Source organism: Eubalaena glacialis, chromosome 3 (assembly GCF_028564815.1).
Source record: "Eubalaena glacialis isolate mEubGla1 chromosome 3, mEubGla1.1.hap2.+ XY, whole genome shotgun sequence".
NCBI lineage: Eukaryota > Metazoa > Chordata > Mammalia > Artiodactyla > Balaenidae > Eubalaena > Eubalaena glacialis.
In genome coordinates this window covers 99,218,808-99,236,851 of record NC_083718.1, presented here as the reverse complement: position 1 = coordinate 99,236,851, position 18,044 = coordinate 99,218,808, and the positions used below count along the sequence as shown (strand labels likewise).

Here is an 18,044-nt window from a genome sequence, read left to right as displayed (position 1 = left end):
AGAGGTGAGGAGTGGGGTATTGTATTCTGGTCTTCCCTAAGATTTTGTTTTGTTGTTGTTGTTGGCCACGCCATGCTGCATGCAGGATCTTAGTTCCCCAACCAGGGATTGAACCCGTGCCCCCTGCATTGGGAGCACGGAGTCCTAACCACTGGACCACCAGGGAAGTCCCTTCCCTAAGATTTTGTTAGAGAAAGAGTCGCAGTACTTTTTTTTTTAAATGCTTGAAAACCATTACTCTTAAACCTTGCTGTTCATCAGCATCACCAGAACGCTTGTTCAAAACGTACAATCTTAGGCCCCACCCAGATTTACTAAATCCCCAGATGATTCACAGGCATGTTCAAGTTTGAGGATCACTGCTTAGACAGTAGTGTTCAAACTCTGGTGTGCATCAGAATCTCTTGGAGAACTAATAAAGGATGTAGAGAACTAGGCCTGCTGACGTGGGTAAGACCTGGGTCTTCGTGTTTCTGTCAGGTTCCCAGGTGATTCTGACTCTCCAAGTTTGAGAAACACTGCTCTAGGTCACTACTCTCCCCTTCCTCTGTCCCTCTGGGCTGGCCCTGATCGTTGCTTCTCCCTTCCTTAGCAAGTTTCAGTCTTCAACCTGAAGAGATCTGACCCTCTCTTTAAGGAGATCCTTGTAGAAATCCTGCAAGACTCTCAAAAAATGAGTATTTGGAGGCCTCTACATCATACAGAATTCACTGTATTAAGGGAGAGATTCTAAATTGCTTCCAATTTCAGCATTTCTCCTCTCTGTACACAGGACTAGTCAGATGAGGTCCCTGGCTGACATGGGGCCTCCAGATATGCTAAGGGAAGCCTTGGGGATCTTTTTGTCTAGGACTTTTGGTCTTGCTTGACTCTTGGATTATCCTAAAGCTTTTCAACAGCATGAATGGATTTTTTTTAAGAGACAGATCTGGGTTCAAATTTGGCCACTATCCCTTACCCTGAGGCAACTTGCTTCAATTCTAAGTGTAGGTTTCCTCATCTGAAAATTGGAAAAAACTCCTCATAAGATGTTATGAAGATTAAAGGAGATATAAATTGTAGGACACAATGACAGGCCCAAAGTAAGCTCAATTAATAGAAGGCCTGGGGGTGGAGAGGAAAGTTCTTTGTCCTGGGTCAGTAATCTGAGCTCAAAGAGACTCTTGGGGAGGATTCATTTCATCAAGCAGGAGAGAGAACACCCTGCTTAGTTAGAACCTGCTGGTCAGTTTCTTCTTGCCCTTTGAACAGTTCAGATTCTCTTAATTTTCTGTTTATTTTCTGTGAAGTGCTGCAAAAATAGCATTTCAAATCAAAATGGTAATCTGAACCTCAGAGACATTTAAGGGCTTTTTAATTTAAGAAAATGTATGCAAATTTAATGCATTTCACTTCTTCCCTTCTTTGCCTTTTCAGTGATTTACAGAGGGAAGAGAAATGCGGAGTGACATAGTGAACCATGGATAAAAACAGAGACTTGACTAGTGAGTAACTTAAATTGAAATGGTATGATTCAAAGGCAAAGGTGTTTTTTTTTGGCTTTGCTTTAAAAAAATTCTTCCCATATCTTTTTCAGAGTTTCCTCAATTGTTAGTGTGATTAGAGATGGAAAAGATCTATTAGAGTACAAAATGCCTCTAGGATAGGACAAGCCCTTTTGGCCTTTAGAAGAACCACTCTAGCTCCACTTCCTGTAGGAAGGTGTGTCCTCACCTGCACAGGAGTTCAAGATCGGCTGCGGAGAGGACTCAGTAGAGAAATGAATCCAGAAAGTCCTCTGGAAGGCTGCCAGAGTGAGCCAGCACACTGGGAAAGTCCTGGAAATGTGAAAGTTCTGCTTAGCAGAAATTCTTTGAGATTTCACATCCAGACATATTACAGACTTCAGCACACCCACTTCATAAGCATTTCATCGACCCCAGCACTTGCCGTGCGGGCCTCTAGCCATTCAAGAGCTGGACACGTCCACTCCCAGAGAAGTCGAAATCAAGCCACCACACATAGACAGCGCTCACCCAAGACGAACCTCCACCAGGACTTTGGCCGAGGTTGGATAGCAGCAGCTGCCAGGGCCACCTGTAGTAACAAACACCCTCAGCTCAAGTTAGGAGGAAGCTGAGCCACTTGCAGCCTTCACCAAGCCAAAGCATCGTGTGATGAGACCTCTGTGTGTGTGTCTGGGAAAGCAGAGCTGTTGGCCTGTTGCTGGAAGGACTGTGGTCATGTTTTTGAATAAGCAAATATTTCAGATGGAGGGACAGCCAGACCGGAGCCTCAAACTGTGGCAGAGTGACATAGGGAAGGACCATCAGTCTTGCTGGCTGTATCCCCTGCTTACACTCTAACTGCTTTTTTTTTTTGAATCTTTGGAGAGAAAAGGCAATGATATATAATATAAATCTGTTGTACCTAAAAAAATTTTGTCCTTCAAATGCCAGTAACCTTATTAAAAGATAGTGCGAGTAGGACTTGTGTAACACACACGTAACTAAAGTGTTTACTCCCCGGAAGCATAGCTGTAGAACTAAGAACGTCTGTTGTTAGGAACAGCCATAAAACTCTGCCCAGAGGGAACTGGAGCGTGGAATTAGCCTTGAGGTACACTAGGAGGGAACAGCAAACTTCCTTTTCTATGTCTGCTTTCCCTTTCTGTATAAGACTGATGAGAGATACTCCCCAGAGCAACTGCACTTGAAAAGGACATAGACAAAGACACACATTTCCGAAAAATGGAATTTGCTGTCACAGAGCACACACAGAGGAAGGCCGAGTTTTAGTTCACTTTTGTTCCTAAATACCAGTGTCTGAACAGGAGTTGGGCTAGGTGTATCGACATCGATTGGGGAACCCATTACTTAATATAGATTTCCGGGTACCACCCCTGGAGTTTCTAACCCAGCAGGTTTGGGACCAGGCCTGGGAGTCTATATTTTTAACAAACTCACCAAGTGATTCTGACATGCAGCCAGGTTTGGGAACCTTAAAAGGCTTGCCTTGGTGAGTTCTTCCTTGAAGCAACATTTCAGTGATGGGAAGCTGAGATGTGTTAAAAGATAAACTGAGGCATATTAAAATTTTAAGAGTTTATTTGAGCAGAAATTGATTCAAATTCAGCAGCACCAAAACAGAAATGGTTAGGAGCGCTCCACTGACAGGTGCTGGGGGCGGGGGTTGGTGGTGGTGGGGCTTTTATTGAGAAGAGGCAGAAGCAAAGCAAGGATATTATTTGAGTAGCTCTAAAGCTATGGCCAATAGCTATATAGCTATAGTGGTTGCCTTATTTGGGAAACCCTAGTTGGCTGTTTGTGATTGGTTGTCCTTAGATTTTGATTTCTTAACCTCGAGACCCTTACAGACTTAGGTTTTTGTTTGCTTACGAAGGCGGCTAAGGTATGAGAACGACCTCAGTCTAATGGCCTCCTTGTTTAATTAACTTAACAGTAGTTAGAGGGCTGTGGCATGTGAGGAAAGATTGGTGAGAAGATCTGGAGGGTTCAGAGTGGGTCCATGCCCTGTGAGGGCAACCATGAACTGGGGCAGCGTTCTGGGCTGTGGTTCAGAGCCCATGTGAGACTGCGTGCTGAGCCCGGTTGCTGGCAGGGTGTGCCCTCTGAAAAGAGTTATGTCCATGGCTGACTGGAACAGCCAAAGAGCCGAGGGCAAAGGCCAAATGGAAGGCCAGGATCCCTGGTTCTAGGACACCAGGGGGCTGGGACCAGTACACTCATACCCTATAAATACCAGAACACAGAAAATGAAATGGCCTGTCTACTTAGCTAGGCATCTAAGTCTGGGCTGCTTTGGTCAGAATTCCACAGAAGACAATGTGGTCCCCACTGGGTGAACATAAAATCAAAACATGGACGTAGCACATACTACGTGCTTCTAAGTGCTTTTCACATACTCATTTCATTCTCATAACAACCCTGTGAGCTAGATAATAATATTATTCCTTTATACATATAACAAAAATGAGACCCAGAAAGGTCAAGGAATTCATCCATGTTCTCACAGCTAACCAGTTGAAACACAAATTATCAGGGGGCCATTGATCAGACCTGCTAATCCATGATATTTTTATGGAAAATATTTCTCTGGGTTATCATGATTAAGTGATAAATTATTAGAGAAGAAGACCTGGGAATAGGATGGTGAGAGAGTGATCTGCCCTAACTCAAGAGCTTTTACATTCAGCCCTCGATCATTGTAGGTATTTATCAGCTCTACAAATTAAGCAAAGCAGATTTTTCATCTCTGACCAGCGTTGGTGGATTTTACCTTCCATTCTGCTGTGTCGTGTTCAGGGAATTCAAATTCCTTGTTCAATCTGTTTAGGCAAAACAACTAAAGGAGACTAGAGAGACAGCTCAGGGAGGTTATGTGAAACTAGGGGAGCAAGTGAGGTTAGGCAATGTGGTACGACGGAAAGGGCAATGGTTTTGGAGCCATCTTGAGGTCTTACGTGATTTAACTTCTCTGAATCTGTTTTCACATCTGTAAAACGGCAATAAAGATTATCATCTTGTTGGGTTGTTGTGAAGTTTGAGAGATTATACTCATATTCAACAAATAAATGCAATGACACTGGAGTGTTTCAAGTCACTGCTAATTAGAGGCAAAGCCAGGGTTTGTGGACCCATGTCGATATGCTGCTAACACCCACATTTGCTCCACTATTTCACACTGCCACCTTGGAATCTGGCCTTCAGGGGCATGAGTCACAGCTATACCCCATGTGACCCAAGTCAAACTTCCAACCCAGAAGGGCCTTTCTATGTTATCCCATGGCACCTGGTCATTCTCCTCAAGGGTAGAGGATGGAGGCACTTCCACCCACATCACTCTTCTGTCTTGGTTTGACCCTCTAGGGCAAAGAGCTCCATTTTAGAAGGTGAGTCTGTACTTTGTCTTTTTCTTATCCCTGGGGCCTCAACCCGGGTATACTAAGTAGAATCTGATTTAAAATTGAAAAGGGAGAGGAAAGTAATGTGTGCATTTGTTTAAAATTCTGACCACCTAAGTCCATTCAAAATACTTTTGAAAGAGGCCAGAGCTCCAGCTTGGCCCATACAAGACTTGCATGGAAAAACCATTCATGCCATAGGTTTTGCTTGAACGCATTTTATGGCTGTTTTTATTCTTCATTCTCCTTCTCTCTCCTAAAAAGCTAAAAAGCAAAAATTGCCAGTTATCCCACAGACTGCCCTATTGCTTTCTGTGTAGCTCAAGCCTGATTTCTCGTTCCCACTGCACCACTAGCTGTGCATCCTTGGCAAGTTACTTAACTTCACTAAGCCTTAGGTTCCTTGTCTGTAAGGGTTGCTTTGAGGATCAATGAGAGAATCCACTTAGCGTGGTGCCTGGCATATAGTAAGCCCTCAGTAAATGTTAGCCATTGTTATTACTAGTAGTGACTAACCATTTGCACTTCCCTATGTGACCGACTTGAACCATTGGTTCTTTGCAAATGGGGTGGGAAAGTCTACTTTCCACCAGTATACGATGGTTATGTTACAGTTGGGGGGAGCGGTTCTCAGCAACTAAACTCTTTTAATTCATGATTGACTACTTGTTTTTGTTTTTATCACGCAGCTTGCGGCGTCTTAGTTCCCGGACCAGGGATTGAATCCACTCCCTCAGCAGTGAAAGCGGGGAGTTCTAACCATTGGACCGCCCGGGAATTCCCCTATGATTGCTTTGATTTCAAGTCTTAAAAGAAGCATCTCAGGAAATAGATCTCTGCCTAAACTTTCTAAGTCTGAGCTCCGATCACCTCCTTTGTGAATCAGCAATAATTCCCTTGTTTTAAATCCTAAAGCATTGATAGCCCCTCCCACATGAATTTATGTTTGTTGAATAATTATTATTTTATTGGTTCATTTATGTATATTGTCACCATTAAGGCATTCGCTACTTCAACCAGTTTTTGACTTCCTTCGGCATGCCAGGAATTGAGCTAATTAGATTTTAAATTCTTCATTAGTGGGTCTCCTTTCTTTGACTTTCCTGAAAGTCCTGCAGAGTTCTGGGCACAGTGGACGGCACCTCATAGTTCTATACAATGATTATGTCCTTGAAAAATGAATAAAATAAATTTTCTATTCGGTAGCTGACTGAGTGAAGAGTCTATTACAAGCCGCTTCGCAAAGTGAAGAACTCTTTTGTAAAGCGAAGAATCCCTTCCTTTTTCATGAATCGTATGCGTCAATTCGGCATTTCTTAAAATGGTATTAGCTCAAAATCCGTCGGTACGCTTTCGCTTTCTGACGTCCCAGGACGTCGAAATTCGGTTGACAGCCTCCCGCTAGAGGGCGCGCAACTGCCCACGGAGATTCCACCCGCACTGCGCAGCCTCAGTCCAGGGGTGGGCGAGAATCCCCTTACGGACGCCCGTGACGTCACCGGGGGGCGCGGCCCGTGGGTGTGGGCGGGGCCTTCTCCTCAGCGACGGGCGGGGCCCGTCCGAACCACCTCTAACAGCTGAGGTGGGTTGCGAGTGGGAGGCGGCGGCTGGTCCTCAGCGGTGTTTGGGAAGATGGCGCCGCCGGTGACGGACCGGGGGCTGAAGAGCATCGTGTGGCAGAGTGAGTGCGGTGGGGCAGGGGCTGAGAGAGGGAAGGCCAGGAGGCCGCGGCGCCGGGCCCTGCTTTCCTGCCCCAGACCAGCAGTCTCTTGGGGAGCCGCCACGAGCACTCGTTGCTTTGGCTCGCACGTCCATGTTAGCACTTCTTCCTGCTTTCCTTCCCAGCCCTCGTTCTGGCAGCACCAACCATGGGCGGGGTGCGGGAGGACGCGGCCTTCTCGCAGGCGTCCGGCACCCTCTGGGCTGGGCTCGGCCGGGCTCTGGCCCCGAAACCCCGCCCTGCGTGAGCGGCCCCGGGCCCGGCTTTTCCGCCCGCGGCCCCTGCGCGGATCCTCGCTCGCGCTGCCGCCGGGGCCCCACCAGTCGGCGATGTCTCTCCACGCGAGACAGTCTGAGCGCTGTGTTTCTCTATCCCGCCCCTCCTCTTCTCCCCTTACTTGAGTTTTCCAAGACTGCTTACTCTGCTATTCGTCTTAGTATCAGCGAGAGTTTTACAACCGTACTTTACAGTGCTTGTCCTTTAAAAAAACAAAAAGAAAACCTCACTGTTAAACAGACCCTTCTTCCCTTCTAGAAGAACCCACTTTCTAAAGAGTTCTTGAGAAGGGACCATCGGAATGATTAAATCTCGGGGCAAATCTGCACCTTCACCTCTTCCTTTCCACTTTCGGAGCCACTTCCTTCTGCTAGGACTGTATTATAATACTTATTGGTTACTGATATTCTGCCATTCTGCTGTATCATCTACGACTTTCATAAATATCACTCCAAACCTTGGTCTGCCAGCTTAGAGAAGGAATGAAACCGCCAAACAGGAAGAACCATCATTGTTTGGCATTGCTGGGCTCAAAGTAATTATGGTCTAGTAGTGGAAAGGGGTAACATCTAATTAGTATTTCTGGCTCCAGCTTGTTGAGGAAGGAACAGAAATAGTGACTGAGTTAACAAAATTATGGGAGTCACAGAGTTCCTGTGTAAAAGTAAAACTCCAAATCGGTAACTGGCATACTGCTTAACATACTAAAAACAAGGGTATAAATAGAAGGGGAAAAAAAGTTATGAAAATATTTTTTTAATTGGATAATTATATGGTTAGCATTTTGTTTTTTCAGAATTTACATGGGTCCCTTTTAAGGTTTGGTAATGTTTTAAAATCACAGTGGCATTTAAATACATTTATATGAAAATGGGTAATGAATTGTGTTGTATAATTTCCAAGATGGTCCTTAACATCAGCATTTATCAGAAAAAAAAGGTTAATGATAGTAACCTCGGTATGGATAGCATGGAAACTAGGCAAGAGGGAGCGTTTACAGGTAACAAAATTTCCGTCTTGTGCTGTTAACTTGAGGTAGCACCAGGATACCCACATAGAGTGTAAGATAAAGAAGAGGGGACACTGAATGGAAGGAAGTGTTATACAGATTAAAAAAAATAGTTCTTCGAATTTTTGTGGAAATAGGAACATAACTAAAAGATAAGATGATATTCATTCAACACTTAGTTTAATTAGAGAGAGAAAGAGAAGTGGGAGCCTCTGAGTTCTGTTAGCGAAAGATGACAAAGTCTGAAAGAAATGATGGAGGAATCTCCTCAGAGGTAGGAGAATCATATATTTGACTGGGAAAAGGTTTTGCTAGGGTGAAGGTAGTATAGTTAGGTCAGGTTAGAAAGATAAATAACTTAACCTTCAATTTACCTGTAAAGTAGGGAGAAGGGAATTAATGTTTTTTGAGCATAACTCTGTGCCAGGCACTATTCTTTACAAATATCAAAACAATAAGAATTATCTCTTTAACAGATGTTAAAGCTGATACATCTATTATCATAGCTGCATAACTCTTAATAGACAAAAAGTCAAAAACAACCCAAATGTCCATGGACTGGTGAATGGATAAATAACATGTGGTTATGTCCATACAATGGGATATTATTGGGCAATAAAAAAGAAGGAAGTACTGAAACATGCTACAGTATTGATGATCCTTGGAAACATTATGCCAAATGAAAAGAAGCCAGTTGTAAAGAACCACATATTGTATGACTCCATTCATATTAAATGTCCAGAATAGGCAAATCTATAGAGATTAGTAGAAAGTAGATTCGTGTTTTGTTTTTTTTTTAATTTATTTTATTTTTGGCTGCGTTGGGTCTTCGTTGCTGTGTGTGGACTTTCTCTAGTTGCAGTGAGCGGGGGCTACTCTTGGTTGCCGTGCGAGGGCTTCTCGTTGCAGTGGCTTCTCTTGCTGCGGAACGCGGGCTCTGGGCGCATGGGCTTCAGTAGTTGTGGTGCATGGGCTCAGTAGTTGTGACACACGGGTCTAGTTGCTCCGCGGCATGTGGGATCTTCCCGGACCAGGGCTCAAACCTGTGTCCCCTGCATTGGCAGGCGGATTCTTAACCACTGCACCACCAGGGAAGCCCTCTTCTAGAGCTTTAAATTCCAAACAGGCCCTGGCAGAATGCAATGGATAATAATGCTTGTGAAAAGTAAACAGTGGGGAAAAGAAAACAGTAGATCAATTTTGTAATTTTCCCCCATTATTCAATAAATATTACTGAATTCCTGTGGGAATACAGCAATAGAAGGCAGACAAGTTCCCAGCCTTCTTGAATCTTGCATTCAAGTGGGGAATAATAGAAAACAAGTATGTAAACAAAGAATAAACTTGATTATTTCAGTCTGTGATATCTGTATATAGAAAGGGACTGTTCTAGGTAGGTGGATCAGGAAAAGTTTCTCTGAGTAGGTGACATTTGAGCTGAGACCTAAAACATGAGAAGGAATCAGCCTTTAGGGACCACATTAAAACCCCTTTTAAAAATTTAATATTTGAATGCAAAGGGCTACATTTATTTACAAAACTAATTCCCGTACTTAAAATCAGTAAAAGTTTCTAGTGCTTGGTATTGCTCATTTGCCACTTTTTGCTACAGGGGGGAATGGTAATAAAAATATCACTGATAAAAGATTTTAAATAAAAATTTGATGAACTTTATTTGAAAAACACACAGGAAAACAATAGTAATTAAATCGACCATAAAGCAAGTTGAAGCCACCTATGACATTTTTTTCCTTATTCAGTATAGCCTATTTTCTTTCTTGTCTATAAACAATAGTCTAATGTCTGTAATTCACCTTGTATATTTTAGAGGAAATGTTAGAGAAAATGAACCTAGTAAAATTACAAATAAAAGTAATCAGAATGTATTTATCTGAGCCAATTCTTTACACATTAAATCATAAGCTTTTTGGGATTTTTTCACATTTTTCTTCTAGTCCTTATATAGCTTCAGATATATTTTTTATTATTTGTCATTTTGTGACTTCCTTTTTTTAAACAGTTAACATTAACATAACTTTTTCCTCCTCCTTCGAAATCGTTGTAATTAACAATTTTAATCATTCTTAAATACCTTGATGTGGCAAAAAATTTTGATAACAGAAAAGATTGTAAAATAAAATTAATCTTCATCCCTACCGAGACCCCAGACTCCTTTTCCAGAGACAACCACTCAGGTTTCTTATAAATTCCTTGAGAACTTATTTATGCAAATATAAGCATGTATAAAATATATTTTTGTTTTTTGTTTTAATCAATTATCTTTGTTTTATGTCTTTTTTCATTCTGCTCACTTCTTTAAGTTTATCTTGTTGAGCAAAATTCTCTTCTTTTACTTTTTGGATATTTGCAGAGTCATGTATTCTTTTAAATAAGTATTTATTGACTACCGTGTGCTGCCCACTATTCTAGGTGCATACTCCTTGACCTCCTGGAGTTTACAATTCAGTGGGAGGAGACAGGTACATAGGTACTAAGTGCTATATTAGCAGCATGAAGAAGTTTCATAGGAGAAGAGAAGAAAAAGGAATTATTTCCTCTCTGTGAGCGGATCAGGGAAGACTCGAAATAGGAGGTAACAGTGAAAGGTAGTAGGATTTTGCCAGACAGGGAGATCTGAGCCAAGACCCAAAGATGTGAAAGTATGTGATTGTTTATGGAAGAGGGAATAATTCCTTTTGTTTGAGTACAGAGTATTTGTTGCAAGAAATAGGGGGATGAAGACTAAAAGGTAGGTTGGAGCTAAATTGTTCAGACATGCTGTAGCAGTGGTGAGCTACTAAAGCTGAAAGGTTTTTTTTCCTCCTTCTCAAACAGCAGTCATCAGCATTTTGGGGACTCACTAGAACAGTGCTGAAAGGAAGTCATTTTCTTGTTCCTAAAGTTTTCATTAAGTATAATGCTAGCGTAAAGTGCCCTAATGCTAAATGTGCAGATGGATACATTTTTTTTTAAATTTTTTTTTATTGGGGTATAGTTGATTTACAATACTGTGTTAGTTTCAGGCGTACAACAAAGTGAATCAGTTATACATATATGTATATACACTTTTTTTTTTTAGATTCTTTTCCCATATAGGTCATTACAGAGTATTGAGTAGAGTTCCCTGTGCTATACAGTAGGTCCTTATTAGTTAGCTATTAGTCCTTATTTATTTTTGGCTGCATTGGGTCTTCGTTGCTGTGCGCGGGCTTTCTCTAGTTGTGGCGAGTAGGGGCTACTCTTTGTTGTGGTGCGCGGGCTTCTCATTGTGGTGGCTTCTCTTGTGGAGCACAGGCTCTAGGCGCGCAGGCTTCAGTAGTTGTGGCTCACGGGCTCTAGAGCACAGGCTCAGTAATTGTGGCACACGGGCTTAGTTGCTCCACGGCATGTGGGATCCTCTTGGACCAGGGCTCGAACCCGTGTCCCCTGCATTGGCAGGCAGATTCTTAACCACTGCACCACCAGGGAAGTCCCAGATGGATACATTTTTATTCATGTAACTACCACCTAGATTGAGGTATGGAATGTTTCCAAGCACCCCATAACTCTTCCAAGGGCAAATTCCACCCTTTCCCCCAGAGTAACTACTGTTCTGACTTACATTGCCATCAAGCAATTTTATAGTGGTGGCTTTTTACCTTTACACCCTTATGTTTAAGAGAGGAACACTTCAGGCTGTTTGTTGGTTTTTTAAAAAATATTTATTTATTTGGCTGCACCGGGTCTTGGTTGTGGCACTCGGGGTCTTTGTTGCCACATGCGGGATCTTTTTTAGTTGCAGCATGTGGGATCTAGTTCCCTGACCAGGGATGGAACCCAGGCCCCCTGCATTGGGAGCGTGGATTCTTAACCACTGGACCACCAGGGAAGTCCCCCTTCAGACTTTTAATTGTAAAGTATTTGCTTGAAGAATAAATATAGAATTTACTAAATTTCTACCTAGAAATAATTGCTTTAATATTTGCCTTTGTATATATTTAGGTGGTCTTATACTAGTCCTCAGTTTTCATATTGTTCATATTGTTTCATAAATTTTTTTTTTAAGATTTTTTTGATGTGGACCATTTTTTTAAAAGTCTTTATTGAATTTGTTACAATATTGCTTCTGTTTTATGTTTTTTGGTTTTTTGTCACAAGGCATGTGAGATCTTAGCTCCCCAACCAGGGATCGAACCCACACCCCCTGCATTGGAAGGCAAAGTTTTAACCACTGGACCACCAGGGAAGTCCCGTTTCATAAAATTTTTAAACAATAAACCTTGAAAGCCCTAAGTGGTCTTTCCCATGAACAGGTCAATCTGTTTTTTGTTTTTTGTTTTTAATTTATTTATTTTATTTTTTTTTTTGGCTGAGTTGGGTGTTCGTTGCTGCACGCGGGCTTTCTCTAGTTGTGGCGAGTGGAGGCTACTCCTCGTTGTGGTGCTCAGGCTTCTTATTGCGGTGTCTTCTCTTGTTGCGGAGCACAGGCTCTAGGCGTGCGGGCTTCAGTAGTTGTGGCTCGCGTGGGGTCTAGAGCGCAGGCTCAGTGGTTGTGGCGCACGGGCTTAGTTGCTCCGTGGCATGTGGGATCTTCCCGGACCAGGGCTCAAACATGTGTCCCCTGCATTGGCAAGTGGATTCTTAACCACTGCGCTACCAGGGAAGCACAGGTCAATCTGTTTTTATTCAACTAGTAATGAGTATTACTTTTACCTCTGTCCCAGGCCCCTGGGATTACCTTTATAAAGATTCTTACCTGTTCATTTCCTGTTTTCCAGACAAATCAGTTTTTCTTGCATTTTTATCAGGTTTATTAGTTTTCTCTGTGATTAAAGATAGTTGTGCAAGTATACCTTGGCATTGCTGATGCTATACACTACTTTGTTAGTTCTCCTTTTATTTTTCCTTTCAGTGTTTTCACATCCTCTTTTGTGTTACAGTTTTAAATACATTTCCTTTTATATATAGGAGAAACAGAAGGAGCAAAGATAGAGTAATTGGTATTAATAGGTCATTAATTGGGTACCATCTGGACTGGTGGAAGATTAATTTAGAGATTAGGTGGAGGCCAGTTGATGGAGGATGTTGAATAGTAAGAGTCTAGATTTTATTCTATAGGTAACAGTGAGCATTTGAGAGAATTTTGAGGTGGGTATTGATATAACAGGGCTGTGCCTCAGGAAGATGACTCTGACAACAGTGTGAAAAATGGATTGGAAAAGGTAAAGGGGTTGGAGGTAGAAAGCAGGAAATCCAGACAGGAGATTATTGCAGTAGTTCAATGAGAGATGATGAGAATCAAGGCAATGCTGGTGACAGCGGCAGTCACCAGAAAGAACAGTCAGTACAGCCTAATGATTAGAAATGGAGGAAAGAGGAAATAGCCGAAGACTATGACTAAGAAGATGACAATAAAACTCATAGAAATGGAGAAGTCTAGAGCAGTTTTTAGGGCATTTAATCTCAATTTGAGGCACATAGGTGCTTAAACCTGTATTGTGTAATGGAAAGAAGTCCAAGGAGAGATGAGGATTTGTGGAAAATTGAAGGATTCCTGGGGGTTAGGGGGAAATAGGAAGAAGTTGGTCAAAGAGTACAAACTTCCAGTTAGAAGATGAGTAAGTTCTGGGGGTCTAATGCACAGCATCGTGATTATAGATTACAGTACTGTACTATATAATTGCAAGTTGCTAAGAGAGTAGATCTTAAATGTTCTCACCCCAAAAATGAAATGCTAATTATGTGAGGTGATGGAGGTGTAAACTAACACTACAGAGGTAATTATATTGCAGTATATGTGTATCAGATCAACACATTGTATACCTTAAAGTTACAAAATGTTATATGTTAATTATATCTCAATAAAGTTGGAAAAATTAAAGGGCAGATCTGTTAGAGGAAACTTTGATGATGAGTATGGTCTCTGAGGAAGAGTAAAAGTAAGAGAATTGAATCTTGGGATGTATCCATATTAGGGTGCAAGAGAAATGGATTATAAGGTTAAATAATTCTCATTAATAATTAGAGGAAATACCTTTTTAGTTCTGTAATATTAGTTGATGTGATTTCCTTTGACTCCTCCAAACACATTTTACCTGTAACCACATCACTTTTCATGGATGCCCCTAATCTCCGTCCACAAAACTATTTATCTCTTTATCATTTATTTTTGAGATGCTAACACTGACTGGCTTGGTATCCTCAGATTCCAAGGTATCCTCAGATTCTAGTTAGAAATAATGGCAAGCCACATATGTTACTTAAAGTTTTCTGATAGCCAAATCAAAAAAAAAGGTAAAAAGAAACATGAAATTAATTTTTAAAATATATTTTGTTTAACCTGATCTATCCAAAATGTTATCATTGAAACATGTAATCAACATACAAAATGATATTTTAAATTTCTTTTTGTACTAAGTCTTTGAAATCTGGTGTGTATTTTATACTTGCAGGACATCCCAGTTCGGGCTAACCACATTTCAAGTGCTCCGTAGCCACATGTGACTAGTTTCTGCCATATATGATAGTGCAGTTTCTAAGGTGGTAAAGACTGGAATGAGTTCGGCTAGGGAGCTGTTCAGTCTGCTCCATCATAAATTCCATGAGCATTCATTTCTTAAGAGAAAGACATAAATTTGGCAAAAATTAGCAAAATGTCTTTGATTTTCAGCTTGTTTTAGGTATACAGGAATAAAGCAAGCTTAGAAAGGGAAGTACCATAATGTTTCAGTGCCTCAGTGCTACTTGAGAAAATCCTTCCTCTTTGCCTGTAGAATACCAGAATCCACTGCTTTAGGCTTAAATTATGGTTAAATACTTCAGGCTTTTGCCATAAATCTTATATAACATCATAATCTTCCCAACAAACATATATAAGCCTCTTAATATATCTTAACACTTTCACACCTTCTCAATAACAATAAAACCTTTCGGATCACAATTCTTATGATGAGTATCAGTAGCCCTTATTAAATATACCCTCTGCTTGGACATGTCATTTTTTAACATGGTGCCAAAAACTTGTTGGTAAGTTTCCAAAAGCATTAACTTAAATATAAATTAAGAAATAGAAAAGTTTAAATGAATATATAAGTATCTCATTATCAAGAATTAATGGGGCTTCCCTGGTGGTGCAGTGGTTACGAATCCGCCCGCCAATGCAGGGGACACAGGTTCAAGCCCTGGTCCGGGAAGATCCCACAGGCAGAGCAACTAAGCCCGTGCACCACAACTACTGAGCCTGTGCTCTAGAGCCCGCGAGCCACAACTACTGAGCCCGCATGCCACAACTACTGAAGCCCGCGTGCCTAGAGCCCGTGCTTCACAGCAAGAAGCCAACGCAATGAGAAGCCCACGCACTGCAACGAAGAGTAGCCCCAGCTCGCCGCAACTAGAGAAAGCCCACATGCAGCAACAAAGACCCAACACAGCCAAAAATAAAAGTAAACAAAATAAATAAATTAAAAAAATAGAATTAATGAAAAACAAGAGTTACTGTAATTTACGTTTAATTGTATTTTATGTGTTACATTACTACAGTTTTCAAAGTTAACTGAGAATTAATAAAACATTAAATGTGGGAAATTTTTATCTTACAAAGTAGAATAACAGGTATTTGTGTGAATTGCCTATGTGTATTTTATTTAGTAATTTAAAATATATGTTTAGATTAATTTTGAAAATCATTGCAAGGAACGCATTAATAAATATTTACTGATTATAAATAAATTCTGAATATTTGTATCCTAATGCTGTGACACATTTTTGAAAATTGTAGTAAATCAGGAAGAAACTTACTTACCTAGTTTTGATTGTCAGATGTACTTTAGCAATGGGCCAGTTAGGGCTATTCCTGTGGGTTTTTTGTTTTTGTTTTGGCCAGGCCACGGTGGCTGTGGGATCTTAGTTCCCCAGCCAGGGATCGAACCTTGCCCCCTACAGTGGAAGTGCAGAGTCTTAACCACTAGACCACTAGGGAAGTCCCAGTTTCTTGTTTTCATCTTGTTTACTTAGGATTTAAGTAAATAGGAAAAACCAAGTCAGATAATACTTTCAGAAATATTTTCCAGATATATTTATATAATTAAATATGTTAGCCTTTTTTTTTTTAATTTATTTATTTTTGGCTGCATTGGGTCTTTGATGCTGCGTGCAGGCTTTTCTCTAGTTGCGTCGAGTGGGGGCTACTCTTTATTGCTGTGCGAGGGCTTCTCATTGCCGTGGCTTCTCTTGTTAAGGAGCGTGAGCTTTAGGTGCACTGGCTTCAGTAGTTGTGGCTCATGGGCTCTAGAGCGCAGGCTCAGTAGTGTGGCGCACGGGCTTAGTTGCTCCGCGGCATGTGGGATCTTCCCAGACCAGGGCTCGGACCCGTGTCCCCTGCCATTGACAGGCGGATTCTTAACCACTGCGCCACCAGGGAAGTCCCTAGCCTTTTTAATAATATTTTTATTCTCAAAGATTAAAAATATATTACGGTTTAAATGTACCATATAGGTTATGTATTAAAGAGAACTGGATTTTTACTTCGAGTTTAACAAGTGAATATGCTTTTTATGTAGCTGAGCAATTCCAGTTGATATTTCCCCAGCCATCTTGGACCTTTTGAGTAGTTATTCTGACTGTTGATTAAGATTCCTAAATAGTTCTCTTTTTCTTTGCAGAGATAAAAGCAACAGTGTTTGATGACTGCAAGAAAGAAGGCGAATGGAAGGTAGAATTTGCATACTCACATAGAATTTGCATGAAGCTAGAAGCCTTTATTGAGGACTTCTATATATTTTACTTATTATACTTCTATAAAAGTATAGGGTCTAGAACCATACTGCTTGTATTCACATCCTAGCTTTACCTTCTATTAGCTGTGGCTTCTTGAGCAAATTACTTGACATCTCTGTGCCTCTGTTTCCTTATTGATAAAATGGGGATGGAAGTACCTCATAGGGTAGTTGTAAATATTAAATGAATTAATCCATGTAAAATGCTTAAAATGGTGCCTAGAACAATTATTATTCTACAAGTGGCATTTTATAATTTTAAGAAAATTTGATGTTAAACATAACATACATTTAAAATGAACAAGTTCTCTCCTTCAAAATGAAAATATTTCTATTTGCTTACTTATGTATAATATCGTATGTCCGTATATTGAGGAAATAAATTTCTAGGTCATGCAAGTTAAATGAATTGAGATAATTTTGCCCACTGTCCTAATATTTTAATTTTATGTTATAAAAAGTTTATAAGTTTGAGTAGGTTTAATGCATTAAATTCCGTCTTTTGTGAATTCTTTGCGGTCAAATGCTGATAGTAGTTCTTAATTTATATTCATTTTAAGATAATGCTTCTAGATGAATTTACCACTAAGCTTTTGGCATCGTGTTGCAAAATGACAGATCTTCTAGCAGAGGGTATAACTGGTAAGTGTTACAAATACTTATCATGAAAAACTTTTTTTATTATGATTGGGAGAGTTTGAAGTATTAATAAATTTTAGTAATTGTGTTTCTCAGGGGGTTATGTTTTATTTTTTTAGTAATTCTAGCCATAATAATTACACTGGACATTCTTTTCTTTTTGAATCTTCAGAATAACCTCTGTAAGTCAGAGTTTTTTCCCTCAGCTGAGACATACAATTAAGCACCCCAACCAAGACTAAGTTGCCTTATTGAGTTTGTTCTTCAAATTTTTTACTCTTATGTATTTGTTACAGTTTTGTATGCTGATGCACTAGGTTTACCTTAGTATTTTGATTAATGTTTGTGGTTTTCATATATTGTTTTTAAATGAATAGTAAGATTTATGTCATAAAATCAACTTTTGTACATATTTACAAGTGTATAATACTGACTTTAAGTTTCTCTTTATTACCTAGAAATGAGGCTATTAATTGTAAATTTAAATCAGCATTAGTGTGGGATTATGGGGAAAAAATCACACTACCACAGTTGCTATCTTCCACTGGGCAGGATTGTGTTAATGAGATTTTAATTTCCCTTACATTTTGGGGAGAATACCAATATCTTGTAACATTCATAATCATATCATCATCTATATAACTCATCTATTTAAATTTGCCTTCATAACAGCCCTTTAAAGACAGATATTAATATCCCGATTTGTAAAGTGAAAACTGGGACTCAAAGTCAAATATAATTCTT

The 18,044-nt window shown here is 40.3% G+C and overlaps 2 protein-coding genes across 3 annotated transcripts in view; both read left to right on the top strand.

Annotated features, from left to right (window-relative positions):
- Positions 1-1,472, top strand: part of FNDC7 (fibronectin type III domain containing 7) — a 32,029-nt gene extending 30,557 nt beyond the window's left edge. The window contains exon 14 of the mRNA XM_061183880.1: positions 1,417-1,472. Within this exon, the coding sequence (XP_061039863.1) occupies positions 1,417-1,448 (32 nt within the window). The 3' untranslated portion in view covers positions 1,449-1,472. The remainder of the gene's footprint in view (positions 1-1,416) is intronic.
- A 4,963-nt stretch (positions 1,473-6,435) lies between these two features.
- STXBP3 (syntaxin binding protein 3) overlaps positions 6,436-18,044 on the top strand; it is a 53,746-nt gene continuing 42,137 nt past the window's right edge. The window contains exons 1-3 of one of the 2 annotated variants that reach the window (XM_061186237.1): positions 6,436-6,584; positions 16,548-16,597; positions 17,222-17,303. In XM_061186237.1, coding sequence (XP_061042220.1) covers positions 6,536-6,584; positions 16,548-16,597; positions 17,222-17,303 — 181 coding nt within the window. In that variant the 5' untranslated portion in view covers positions 6,436-6,535. The remainder of the gene's footprint in view (positions 6,585-16,547; positions 16,598-17,221; positions 17,304-18,044) is intronic. The other variant, XM_061186236.1, reaches the window with a different exon arrangement.